Raw genomic sequence first — 14,441 nt, forward strand, 5'->3', positions numbered from 1 at the left:
GTTCTACAATATGTAACGTACCGGTTTATAAACTTATTCAGCATATTCCTCTGAAGTTTTGTTGAAGCATGGTAAGCAATGGCTTAAAATCAAAATGTTAAGTTTTGTAAGCGTAATAAACATATTACAATTGATTCTCACACAGGTTCTTTACAATTGTAACAATAATTTGGGAAAGCAGAGAACCCCTGCTCAAATGAAAGAGCTAGCATTTTTAATATCTCTGTGTAGCTCAACAGTTTTTTTATTTCTAATAACAGTAAACCAGCATCTTCTCTATTTTTCTGAAACAGAACACTTTGTTCGTGGTAAAGTTACTTTGTTCATTTAAATCTGCAGGGCAACACAAACAAATCAAAAAAACTTACTCATGTTTCTATGACAAAATAATTACTTTAACTCTGACAAATTCATGTAAAATATTTATTTTTCTTAATATATAAAATGCCTTTCTTTCGAACAGTACTGGAAGGTAGGTAAAAAAAGGTAATTACCACATAACTGTATGACAGCAATTTATTAGAAATATTACTGCTGTATTTCGACACTATATATAGTTTCCCTGACAGGAAAATTTCGTTCCCAGGAAATAGAATTATATACATATATAGACTTGCAATGAGAATGTAGGGTTGATTTTAAATAGAGCAGCTTTCTATTTCTTCTTCCACAGGGTATGTCATATTCCTGTTTGGAGATCATTGGTGTAGAAATAATGCTGGAGGAGCAAGAACTCAAAACAAACGTACAGACCAGATTTTCTCCCATCTGCCATCCTGGCCTTATGGGTTTGCTTAGTAACCTCAGGAAGACCCATTCCAGTTCAAGGGTGGTCCCTTTAGAGGTTTAGCACTTCTGTGGGTTCCTATGTTACTCTGCAGCTTTCTTCCTCTTGTATCAAAAAGAGAAACTCAGGAAGAGGTGAAGAGAGGAAGGCACAGCTAGGGTGTTCAGGAGACTGAGTGAGCTTCTGGGTTTGACCCTTCCAGACCATTTGCAGCTCAGACAGTAGCGCCTCGATGCTGCTTAAACATTGGGAAAAGGGGGACAGGCAGCCTAGAGCTACAAAACATGGAGATGATACCAAAGTAAGCTCTTCCACTGGTACTTAAGCAAGAATGGGGCATGGAACAAATTGTCTGCAAGTCAATCTTCCTGCCTCTCATATAGGGTATCCAAAAATCAAGGCTTTGACCAACATAGATACTTTGGATGCTTTACCAGATGTAGTACACCAAAGAATGCAAAAAGGGGCAGGATTATCATAGAAAACAGTAAACAATACAGATTGTCTCAAGCTACTTCTCAAACAGATTTCAGATCGTTTTCATTAATGTAATGTTTCCTCTAACATTAAGAAATAAATTACTTTGTTAGATGGCACATGTGCCTTTACAGATTCTTATGTGCTAGAACTTGTCTCTCGTCCAAAATGTTTTTCCAATGTTTTTTTATCACATCTGATTTGCAGTATAAGAGAAAACAACCCTCTATCAGACTGAAATGCCATTTTTTACAAAGTTGCTTAAGTAGCAGGTATTTTAACGGTCTGGAAATGTCTCCATGTGTGAGAGAGGAAGGAGGGTACAAATGGAATTTCATTAAGTCCTAAATCAGGCTTTTGTAGCTCCATATTTGGAAGGGAAAAGTGAGCTCAGCAAAATTTCCAGAAGCAAGACAGACACGGGTTTTTAATACAAAAGTATGCTCTTACAGGAATAAGAAGAGAAACCTTTACAGAGTTCATCAACTTTTATAAATTCACTTAGCCATCCTCAGCATCTGTGATCTATCACTGTACGTGGAGAGGGAGAAAAAGAATTTCCAATAACATTAATGGTAGTAGACACATTTGGATCATGATAACTCTACCTACTTATACCATCTGGACTGTTGCATCTTTTCTTCTTCTTCAGTTATTAAACTTACAAATAAGGGATTTTATTTGTAAGTTTTATTTTATTTTTGTAAATTTTTTGTATTTTTTTTTATTTGTAAATGCTTGGTTCCAAACAGCAAATATAGTCTATTTTATTTGGGTAAGGTAGGATAAAATTTAGATCTGTTACAAAAGTCAAAAAAGAAACAATATCTTTTATATATAAATTAACAGGGGTCCTTTTCGCAGAAATCATATACAACACCAGGTATCCCATCTCCAAGTGTCAAAGACAATAATCATTAAACATTACCAGTCCCTTTCTGAAAATCAGGTCCAAAAGGCACTGAGAAATACCCCACACAAATCAGATTGGGATGATACGAGCAAACAAACGGTCCTCTCCCCTTACCACCGCACAGTTGCGGGCTCTCATTCCCTCGGACAAGACTTAATTCAGGAGGCCACTGTGAAATACTGGCTGCAGAAATGACTGCTGCAACGTGACAGGCCACTGCCCTGTTCACACACTTCTGCAGAAGGTTGCCCCTGCACCTCCCTCAGCGCAGAGACAGAGCAATTGCCATCGGCTCTGCAGCACACGAGAGGAGAAACTGCAGCCGGCCAAGTTTTTGAAACAAAACCAGCAAGAAACACAACTTAAGGTACAGCAACCAAAGAGCATTATTTTTAATACCAAAGAAAAAATTAATTTCTGTGCTGGGTGAGTCAAGCCTTTATTGCTAAACCAGCTTAAATTAAAGCAGGTGGCAAACTGCTATACTCTGAAAGCACGAAAATCAGTTTCACAAATTATTTCCTAACATTCCAGTTGCAGCAAGCAGGAGATTCAGAAAAGCTTATTTTAATTAAAAACTTTATTTTTCATTACAATTCACAGTTTATACACGGCAAGACGAACCCTCGCCATGTGGACATTCAGAACACTGTGCTGGGGAGACAAGGGTCTTTGTTATAAGAGCATTGCTCGGTGCTGTGTCATGGAACTTCCTTAGTTTTAAAAGCGTACTCTCTGTAAATGTTAATTGACTGATATTTACACTGAATTGACTGAATTTACATATTAACTTATATTTATTAGAAAACAAGCTAAGCATCCAAAAAACATTAACATTCATATCTTGCATGTTATCTAATGGTCAGAGATGCTGTAAGATTTGCCACTTGAATCATGCCCAATCAGCAAAGTCCCATTCTTTTTTGATTTACGCAGAGCCTAAATTAATATTTAAGGCCTGTTCTACTCATTTTATGTACAGCCAGGTTACAATAGACTAACATAAGAAAAAAATGCAAAATTATCCATTCCATCCTGCATTTCTTCTGAATCTCATGTACATCTATAAGCAAAACAGAAGATACAAAATTAAAGTTAATGTGTTTTCTTAAAACCAATAAAGAAAACCCATAGTCTGGTTTAGATCTGCTCCTTGTCAGCTTATCCTGTCTGAACAATCATCGGTATTCAGATTGTGCTATTTATCAGCTCTTCTTCATGCCTGCACTTATATTCAGAGCCATCTCTCTTTGAAATGTAGAAAGTCACAGTGATACCAGTTTCAATTGCATTCCCACGTTAGTCACAGGCAGCCACTGTACACTGTGACATTCAGGAAAGCTCTCCAGCAGGATTCCTGGGTAAGATATCATATGGCGTCTGGTGTGACTTGACTTAAAGAGGAAGTTAAGAATCCTTTCCATAGAGCAAATATCTGGCAGAAGGTTTACGCTTATTAAAAATCGCTGTATTTTTCTGCATTGTTTTCTGGATGTGGTTATTAGAACACAGCAATTAAAAGCCTCTCCTGCCTCTCCTCAAAGTAGTAATTTTTATTTGCTCTTGTCATCTATCAAATAATTTAGTGATAGATAAGCTGCAGATTTTTTTGGTACTTCAGACATGGAGGAAAAAAACAACTGCTGAACACTGCTTGAAAAATAAGACCTGAAGAGGGTCTGCAAATTCTACAAGTCAGTGTGAACAAGTATCAGCTGGACCTGAGTAAAACAAAATGCTTCTAGGGGATATATTTGCAACTTTTGAAACTGCAGTGCCTTTAAATTTAGAGCTAAGAACATCATTTGATGATTGTTGAGTTTTGGCATTCATTCATGCTGGTTGGTATCTTCATGACAGATACCTTTAAAACACCATCGTTTCAAGAAGAATGAAAGCTCAAAAGAAATACACTTCTCATGCCAAAAAAACAAACAAACAAAAAACCATACAGGAACTGTAGAGGTTCTGGTTCTTCAAAAGATAAGGCACTGACAAAAATTTCTTAGGTAAAAGGCTGCATAAGAATTTCTTGCCATTTACAAGTGTGTTGTAGTCCAGAAATGGTCCATTCCTAGGCTCAGTAAGGTAGACCCTGAAATTTTAAGGACTGATCCCTCAAAGCTACATTGTTACCATAAACAAGTGTGATTCATTCTTGAGGCCATATGGCACATTAGGAGAAGTGAAAAAACAGTCTGGGCAGATAAAGGCAGAAGACGTTGCTTGTTCCAGCATCTTTTGATAACAGAAGTGCCGTTCATCTTTGTGTCTTTGAAGAGATGCCATGGTAATTCTGGACTGTAGTTTCTGTGGAACTCATGCACACATAGAAAATGCCATTAGCATTGATCATCGACAGGGTGGAGAAAAAAAGGTAAATGGCTAGTCTAAGCCAAGAGCTTCTTAAGGACTGGGATCCAAAGTCACAGCTACTTAATGTTTTCAATAACAGCTATCTCTTCTGCTGCACAGTGTGGTGTCAAACCATTCATGTAAATGCTGTCCGTCTTTGTTAGAGCTGGCAAGATGTCCTTCTCACTGGTGAGATGGTTGACTGACAAGGTTCTCTTGCAGGGGGTCAGGTCTTGATTGTGGTTGACAGCGAGTTCTGCAGAGAGCTTCCTTTTGATAGAGGTAGCTCGCTGGAACTTGTCATAGATCTCCACGCTCAGGCGCCTTCGAGTTTCTTTGAACTCTGCGGTGACGTTGGCTGTCCACTCGGCAGCATGGGCTCTGAATTCCCCTACCTGTGGCAAAAGAGAGACAAAAGAGAAGCATTAAGAGGCTGAGGACTTTTGACACTGTTTAGGCTCAAGAACCCAGTGAGCAATGAGGCTTTGGGCCAGCAAAGAGCTGCCGCTGCTCTCACTCTTTTATTGGTAGCAACTAAACATGAAATGCTGCAATAGTAAGAGTTAACAATGATTCTGAAAACACAATAAAAGTCTTTTCTTCTAAATTTTCTTTAATTATAGGCAGTCAACAATACAGGGAAGCTGCAGAGCCCTGACAGCTGCACAGCACCCAGCTGGTCAGGGGATGCTGAAATCCCAGCAACCCAGGCTGTGTTATGCATTGTTACTAGGGTGCAGGGTTATTTATGAGCACTTTTACTGTCTCTGGAAAGATCCCTGGGAGACTTGGCAAAGAATTTTCTAAATTTAGACAGAAAAGCTTTTTTAAAGGAAAATGTCAGCTGCTTGTATACTCTCTTTTTTGTGCTTGCTCAAACGTAGCACTAATACAGCAGCAGTTTCAGTCGTGTCAGCAGCACGTCTGCTTACCACCCCGACTCCACCAAAATGACACACTAAAAAGCAGCATGAAGACAACTGCCGAGTGGGACTCCGGGAGCTGTTACCCATCTCCCCAAAGCGAAGGCAGCCCGCCAGTGCCCGCACCCAGCTGCTGTACAATCACCACACAGCTGCGGGGGGGTATTTCCACCACTAAGCCCACATTTCCCATCAGGTTGGCTGCAAGATTCATATCATCGCCATCAATTCACTACTGTGTATATGTCCCCTGCTTCCTGCCCAGTTCTTCTGCTCTAACTCTACACATCCTTATATTGACAGCCTTTATGGCAAAGGTTGCTCCGCTTTCACTACAATTACCATCATTTTTACCCCTTATGATTTCTTTCCACCATTTCAGTGCTTCAGTACTAGGAAAGCTGAAGTATCCCATGAGCCCAAGCTCTAAGGATAAGGCTGAGGAGGGGGAGGAAGGCACCTACTGGCACAAAATCCCAAATTATCCTTATTTTTCCTCAGATATGGCATGAGGTAGACTAAGCAGCTCACTTAGATAATAGCCTGAGATAACTACTACAGCCTTGCAATTTATATGCTATTTATGTTTTGCTGTTGTATTTCAACCAAATCACTGTTACAATGTTAAATAAGTTATATAGGTAATTAAAGGAGGCACCTTTTGAGGAGATTATGTCATTGTAACTGTAAAAGAAATAGATCATTTCTCTTTAAGTGTCTGCTTTGTAGGCTGTTTAATAGTTGGAAGGTATAGCACAGGGAAGATAGACAGCTGATAAATATAACTCCAAAGCAAAGCATTTCAGAAGAATTAACCCACTTAAATAAATTAGTCTAATTGGTACTGCTCAGTCCAGAATTTCAATCACTGGCAAGCAAGCTCGGACTTGGTGAGCACAGAAATAAAAAAATAAAAAAAGCTAACACAGAGAAATATGGGGGGTAAGCCATCAGAGAAGAGTGGCTTATTCATGCTTTGCAGTGCAGTGGAAAACAGGAATATAATGAAGGTAAAGAAATAATCAGCTCACCCAAGAGTGACAGGGTTTCAGGAAAACTTTCCCCCTCCAGAAAAAAACCCAAAAAGATCTCTTTACCCAGGGGTCATTTTATTACATTTGTCTCAGCTTCAGTGAATTACACAGATGACTAATGTGGACCCATTATGTGTATTTTCTAAAACAAGGATTATTATCTATAATACACAGAGGACTTGCCCAACTGAATGATTATTAGTATTTAAATTGCGCAATTAGGTTCAGACACACTGCACTTCGGATCTGAAAATAATGAAATCTGTAATGCTGAAACATTTCAGCCGCTACGATATTTTTATTTGTCGTAAACAAGTAATAAAAATATGATAAGCAGTATCAGTGCACACCCTGGGGCAGCTTTGTCCTTCTCTGAAGCTCTACTTAAAGGCAGGCTGCCCAGGCTCTGGAGCACGCTTCTGTCTGGGAGAGCAAAGAGCCAGTATATGGGTTCTTATTTTACCCTACACATTTCTACCCTTCATCAGCTGTGTAAGCATTCACCAAACCAGTTATTTTGCTCAGGCACACATCTCTGGCATTGCACACAGTCACAATTCAAGGGTTGTTACCAGACTAGTAGCTTTAAATTTGTGTCTTGGCAACCTCCTGGAAGCTGCAAGCATCTTGAACTGCCCTCCCATATGCTTTTTAACCTTCCTTTCACTAGGAGTTTCAGTTCCCACTTCTCTCATGTTTTCCCAGCAAAGAAAAAACTTCTGAGCATGCTTCTGATGAAAGCAAGCCCATGTAACCCCTAGGATAGGCCCAGAATTCCCTTGCCAGCCCACCTCACTGCATGCTGGTGATGGACCTGTCTTGCACAGGGCAAGTTGCTATATTTTAACTCTTGCACCTCTAAGAATTTTAAAACTGTAGTTTGGTAGAATATCTGATTACTAAACTCCAATTAGATTTCTTTTGGGAAACATGTTTATGCAGCCAGCTGAAAAACATCATTAAATATGCCTTTGGAGACAGGCTCATGTTCCAATTAAGGTGATGTGGAACATGAACATGGTGGACTCAATCCTATCTTCCCATGGACCAGAGAGCTATGATGTTGCTTGGCACAATTTGAGTTTTATATTAAAATCATAGGAAAAAAATGAAAAATGCAGTGCTATTGCTAAGCAGAATTGAAATACATTAGTAGTAAAACAGAGGTAATTGGCACAGCATGAGAACTAGAAGTTCAGTGCTGTGTGAACTATGCATGCCCCAAATTACTGCTTTCAGCCCCTAGCTGTTGTGTGAACTGAAATGCACTCATAAATGTTATCTCTTCAGAATGAAACTCCTTACTCCATAGCACTTATGGACTCAAGCACAAAAGGTTATAGGAAAGGAAATGTGCAGTTTTTAACTGCCAGTGTACATAAGCAACTTGCTCTTATAATTTGAACCCTCCTTTATCCATAGGGACATTTCTGTGTATGTTCAGGTTCTTGCTGTCCTTAGGGTATGACATTTTATCATACTGCATTACAGCTCCTCTTCATCTGGGCACTGACAGCCACAAAATGTCTTATACAAAGTGATTAAAATGCCAGTTCCCTATGCTGCTCAAAAAAAATCTTAACATACCTACCTACCATAACAATTGTTTACTTTTCCCCAATTCTCTTGCCTCATTACAGTGCACGGCTCTGCAGACTCTGCAGCTGTCATAGTTGGGGGCAATGTGACATGTGGATAAGGCCTCTTAGTCACAGAAACTATTGACAACTAAGTACTCTACAGAAGGCTAAATGACACAAAATATTTCAAAAGTAATAGGAAAAACATGTCACAGTGATAGCACCTGACTCAGCCATACAATAAGCAGAACTAACCTGATGATGCTGCTCACTCCCCACCTTTGGGGAACAGAAATGCCACTAGTAATGGGGACATGGGCCCTAGCCCAGCTCCAGGATTGATTTCCTCCACATCAAGATCCAAATTAGACTGCAAGATATTAGATATGTTTCGCAAGGAGTATCAACTCTAATATATTAACACTATACTTCTAATGCAAACAGCTAGTATCTTTATTAGGTATTTATGAAGCAATACGTGACTGCATTAGGAGTCCAAGTAAGACAGGTCTTAATGACAAATTCTGAAGAAATATGGTAGCAGTATACACAATTAAATATTCCACACAGCACACTTCACCATGAAAAACTAGATACTTTTCTATCAAACAACTAATTCCTTGCCCCAGCACAGGCTGCGTGGCCTCCAGCAACCACTACAGATACGCCTGGATATCTACCTGTGGTGGAAATATCACATGAGGTTATAATGAGGAATAGCCTCTGAACAATTTTGAAGTGTATCTACTCGTTCCTGTTAAAGTCACTTTTGGTTTTGGGGGGGTTGTCTGACTGTTTTTAACTATACATCAAAAAAATACTGCATGAACTTCCTAAATGACTAAAGAGTTTCCAGGCTGTGCACATATATTACCACCAAGATAAAGACAGACATACCAAATTTGACAGAACTAGGAAAAAACATGGACATTAAGCAATGATTCCTTCACCTATTCCTGCCTAAACCCATCTAAATTAATAATGACCAAAAACTGGCTCTCAGTCAATATCACTGGCGAGATGAAAACTCTCTATTCTTTTTCATCATCACCATGTTTTAGCTTTCTCACTGTCTAGCTGAGCTCTGCGCTTGGATGGAGGCCAACAGCAGAACCCAGAATGTAAGTATGTCCAAGGGCATCCTACTCAAAAAAAAAAACCAGAAACAAAAATAAACCACACAAAAACAAAAAACCCCAGCAAAACTAAAAAAACCAAACATTTGAAGATACTGAAGCACCTGCTTCATTCTTCAGTACATTTACTCTGACTCCTTTTACTTTTCAGGAGTTTGAGGATCTTTCTGGACACACTGATCACAACAGATACCCAAATAAATATACAAACAAAATTTCTCACTATTCAGGAAGACCACTCATCCTATTAAGAGTGGTCTGGACAGCACAAGCCACATAGCCATAACCTTCACATGAATAATCTGTGCTTTGAATTAAACCACATCTGTGGTCTCACAGAAAAACCCCACAAGCCTAATTAAAGATGTCTTTAAACAGACAAAGAGGAATAGACATGTCTAACTTGGCCTTAGTTTTGCTCTCAGGGACTTTCTTGAAAAATCCCAACATTACAGTATAACCAGTTAATCAACTTCTACTTAGATACCCTGCTTGCATGGAGTTCAGATATATGACATGAAGCTAAACCACTAAGTACCGAATAAGAAAAAAAAAACCAACCACATTATATATGCTAAACATGAAAATGAAAATGTATATTTTTAAATAATGTATATAGTTCTTTTTTTTATAACTGTACTTTATGTTGGCTCCTTTGGCATACAAGGTTCATACATTTTACAATGGCCATATTAGTGCAACCCAAAAAAATTAATTAAAGAGCAAGTAGATGAACTGGAGATACCTATCTGACTGGATTTTAGGGAAAAAAAAAAAAAAGGTGACCTTCCTTATAGATATTCTTTACTACTATAGATGTTTATGGTCCCTTCCAACTCTAAAAAATTCAGTGAAATTCCTCTATACATTTTCTAACATTTATCCCTAATGCATTCTCCAAAGTTTCACAGCTTCGTTTTTCCTCTCCGATGTACTTTTTCTGTTACTTAAAAATAACACATCCAATTAACCTCTCCATGATATTCTACTCAGAGACAAAACTAGCAAGAGCATGTACATGTCACATTATCCAGGCAGCAGAATAGAGCACATAACATTTTGTCTTAGCTTTCAAGAAACTCATCCAGCGTTCGCAGAAATTGTTCTCAAAGTCTCACTTAAAAAAACAAAATTTTAAAAAATGTAGGTACAGAGAGGGTTGATGGGTTTAACAATGCAGCTGCTGAGTGGGTTGATTCCCTGCGTGGGTAAGCAGGTTTGTCTATTTGCCATCTCACATTCCTGCAGTTCGGGGCAAGAACTCTTCCCACCTGAGCCACTGCTGGCCACAAATTTACGTTCAGTCCATCAGTCGTCTATAGACTAGAGAAGACTGGAGTATAGAAGAGAAATAGACAGGTTTCACAGACATTTTTATTGAAGCCTGTTCATTTCCCGTGCTTTAAGGGAATCTCATTTATAGTCTAACTAAAATTCCCACCCCAATTATCTGGCTTTTAGTATTTCTGTAATTATAGCTTTATTATTAAGTACCCAAACCCCATTCTGCTGTAACCTGTGGACAGGTATTTAGAAAAGACTGTGCTCTACTTGTCTTTAAAGATAAAGAAAACAGTAACAAAATGCAACACAGAAATACCACAGGCACTAATGAGATACCTCTCCTGAGCTTTCCCAGGTGTTTAATCACTACCTTCATTCTGTTAGGACCTCACCTCTGTAGCAGAAAACTCTTCTACCCCAGGTCTTTAAGCTACCAGACTTTAATTTCAAAGTGATAAAGCAGTAGGTGATCCCTTTTTTGGTTCCCCTGACTGGTATACACGTCCCTATGTTTTTCAGGCAAATATTAGAGGGAAAAGATTCTATTTTGTGAAATTGCCATCTTCTAGAGTGACATTTAAATTACATAGGCAGTTGTACTTTTGTAGCCATGGTGGTCAGAAATGTTTTGGGAACAATGGTTTCCTGCTGGAAATTGGATTATTCAGTCCTGTAATAAGTAATGTTTGTGAGTTCATTCTGGTGAGCAATGATTGTTTGGTTTCACCCACATAACTTCCAAGAGCACATCTGATGCCTGGGATGAAATAAACCACATTCTCCAACAGGAACACAGAGAGTCCATTAATTTTGTTTATTTTTTTTGTGGAGGAACATCTATGGTGGCAGCTGTGGGAATATGTTTTGTGGAGATGTGACAGATGGCACATGCAAAAATGGCCCTTTTGCTCTATCATTATCTGATTCAACAAAATAAAAACAGGTAGCCTACAAAATAATATAAAAAAAAACCCCAAACATGTCTACAAAACCAGAACCAGATATACTAATGGTCGCCACATTTATTTTGTTTACCTGTTGGTTGTTTTTTTTCCCCCAGAAATAAAAACACTCCTATGACAGGTACCTCCTTAGAACTATTATTAAATTTTGCCCATCAGACACCTCTTTGCATAGAGCTGCACGGGAGTGTCTCTCAACGCTGTATGCAAGTTATTGGCCTGATTATCTCAGTCCCTTATGTTATTCTTTATTAAGAAGTTCCAAAGACTAAATAAGATGCCAACATTTTCCTATCAAAATCAGCTGTTCTGTTTAGTTGTTTCAGCTGCCTCAGAGAGCCATCCAACCCCTCTTTCAACCTGATGAGACTGAATGACATCCACCTGTATGAACCACAAGAAACTATTTAGGATGACATAAAGCTCCACCAGCTGAGCCTAAGGTGATTCAGGAGAACAGCATGTATTCTTTGTCTGCACTATACAACCAATGACTTTGCTGCAGCCAGAAATAGCAGGCATTTTAAGAATTATACTAGAAGCATAATGAAACCCAAGCCACAGGCAGTTGAAAGACTGTCTCAACTTTCTCCCACAGGAAAGAAACAATGACTGTTTCATAAACTCCTTGGACTTCTTTAGCTTATAAAGATATGCTGAAATAAACAAAGAAAAAAAAAAAAGGACTTTTAATTTTGACATGGTACTGTGTAAGGAATGGCTGTTGTAACTACATGGTCAGGTCCCAGTAAAAACTATTTCTTAACTTTCTAATGTCAATATCTGGAGTGATATTTGTGTGAAATATTAAAGCTCCACTTTGGTTGTTCAACACTAATATTACAACTGCACTCACCCCTTGGAAACTATTCCATAGTTTCTTCAATCCTTTTTTATCCATGACTACAAAGCAGTTTCCTCACTGTCAACACTTCCTCCTGAAGGTGCAAAGGTATTCTGCTCAACTGGCTGTGTCTGGGGATTTGTCCACAAGACAGCTATCAAATGCATACACACTCAGTATTACTATGTTTTGGTGTCTTTTCCTAACAATATTCAAGCACTGATACTAGCTTTAGAAAGTCAGGTTTTCAAGAATGTTAATCATGAAGATGTGGGCTGAACAGATTCCAGATTAAATATCACACTGTCAGTGGAGTTAAATCACAGACATATTTGTGAGAGTAACCTAAAGGATTGATTACATCTTATCTCCAAAAATCAAATTTTCCTAATGTAAACCACGATAATGTACATTCACTGAATCTTCACGGGTAATTAAATCCAAGAAATGCCACTGCTATAACTGAGCTCTCTTTAATCAATTTCTTTTATTATGAAGTATAAGTCACTTGCTTCAGTTTTGTTTTTTGCAAATTCAATAGCTCTTGCCATCAAGACCCAGTTGCATGCAGCCCACACTGGAGGCATTTCCATCTCCCCTGAATAGTCCAGGTGGCACAGTGAGGCAAGGGGGGGCCATGGGAGAGCAGGGCCAGCCAGGTGAGGTGCCAACGATGCCCCCCCTGCCCTTGGCAGGCACAGCTGTAATCAGCACCACACCAGCATCATTTCAGGACCTGATACTTAATATGCAATAACAAAACAGCCATCTCTGAAGGGCTTTCATATGCTCTTCTAAGAGGAGTGATATAAACCACATCAAAATGAAAAGAGTGTAGATGTTACCTGTGTGTGTGTGTGTGTGTGTTGAATCTGAAGTTAAGCAGGCATGAGGAAAGGCGTTTTAGGAAAAGTTTAAAAAAAACCAACAGCAGATTAGTTTTCCTGGGACTCCCAAAACAACACGTTCTTTCATATTCATTACTGCACATAGTACTACAGTGTATTTGTTAAAGAGGGATCAATACAGAAACTCCGTATTACAGACTGTTGCCAGGGCAGAACAGAGAACACCGCCAGGATTACTTGCCGTAATCTCTCGCAAAGGGAAGACATCAAATTGCATTCAAAACCAGGTCGGCCATTTTTACTTTCTCCTTACACCAACACCATTCTTTATATATCTCTGAGACTCAGAGATGTTATGGAGTGACTGTACTCCCATCATTCAGTTTTGGGGTAGATATTTTTGTCAAATTGCTAGTCAAATTTGACCAGAGACCTATGGCTGTATTTACTGTAGAAAGATTTTATATCCACACACACACCCCCCCCCATCTCATCGAAATTATTAGAAACAATCACCATTTTGAATGTGGCTATTCTTTCTCACATAAACTTTTCTGTACATCTTGGATGGGCTGGAAAAAACTCTTAATGCCAGGCAGACTTCAGATGGCTCTTTTGGCATTTTTGTAGCTCGCTGTATTCTTTCCAAAGTTTAGCCCACAGAACTAGAAAGTGTTTTCTGGTAATATGCCTTTTTAATAACATCTGCAGCAATAACCCTACTTTCCTACAGAAATCCAACGATCACCTCCTTGCAGCATCCTAGAATTGTTTCACCCCCTATTAATCATTGCCTTGCAAAAGGGCTTCACATGCAATTGCTCTCACACTGTGTCCGTCTCCCACAAATATTTCTGATTCAGTGCTTTGTAGAAACAGAATTCCACCAAGTCAGTCTGACCTACTCATTGAACTTATATATCCACTTAATTCTTAGAACTACTGCAATTGTTTTTGTAATTTTTTTGTAAGAATCCCAAAATCCCAAAGAGTTGTTTTCTTCAACAGAAGCCGATCCATCCCGCTTAAAACAATGCAAAATAGATCAGCAATTTGGTACACCTTTGTAAAAAGCCTCCGATCACCAGGGTGAAGAGTTATTCTTATCGCCTTCCTTTCTAAGTGAATGGATTTTGTTTCTTAAAACAGTGAGAGCAAGATTAAGAGTTCAACGCCACTGAAAGAACTTCTCCTTCCTTCTTCCCTCACCAAACAGCCTCTGAAGCCTACCTGTTTGCCTTCTATGCCAGTTCAACTCACTAAAACCTTGCAAAAGTTTTTGGTTTTTTTTTACTTGA

The 14,441-nt window shown here is 38.8% G+C and overlaps 1 protein-coding gene across 4 annotated transcripts in view; it reads right to left on the reverse strand.

The window, feature by feature from the left end:
• Positions 1-1,986: 1,986 nt before the first annotated feature.
• Positions 1,987-14,441, reverse strand: part of KCNK2 (potassium channel, two pore domain subfamily K, member 2) — a 132,240-nt gene continuing 119,785 nt past the window's right edge. For all 4 annotated transcript variants that reach the window (XM_014951273.1, XM_014951275.1, XM_014951274.1 and 1 more), the window contains one exon: positions 1,987-4,927. In XM_014951273.1, the coding sequence (XP_014806759.1) occupies positions 4,610-4,927 (318 nt within the window). In that variant the 3' untranslated portion in view covers positions 1,987-4,609. The remainder of the gene's footprint in view (positions 4,928-14,441) is intronic.

The sequence above is a fragment of the Calidris pugnax genome, unplaced genomic scaffold (genome assembly GCF_001431845.1).
Source record: "Calidris pugnax isolate Ruff unplaced genomic scaffold, ASM143184v1 scaffold24, whole genome shotgun sequence".
NCBI lineage: Eukaryota > Metazoa > Chordata > Aves > Charadriiformes > Scolopacidae > Calidris > Calidris pugnax.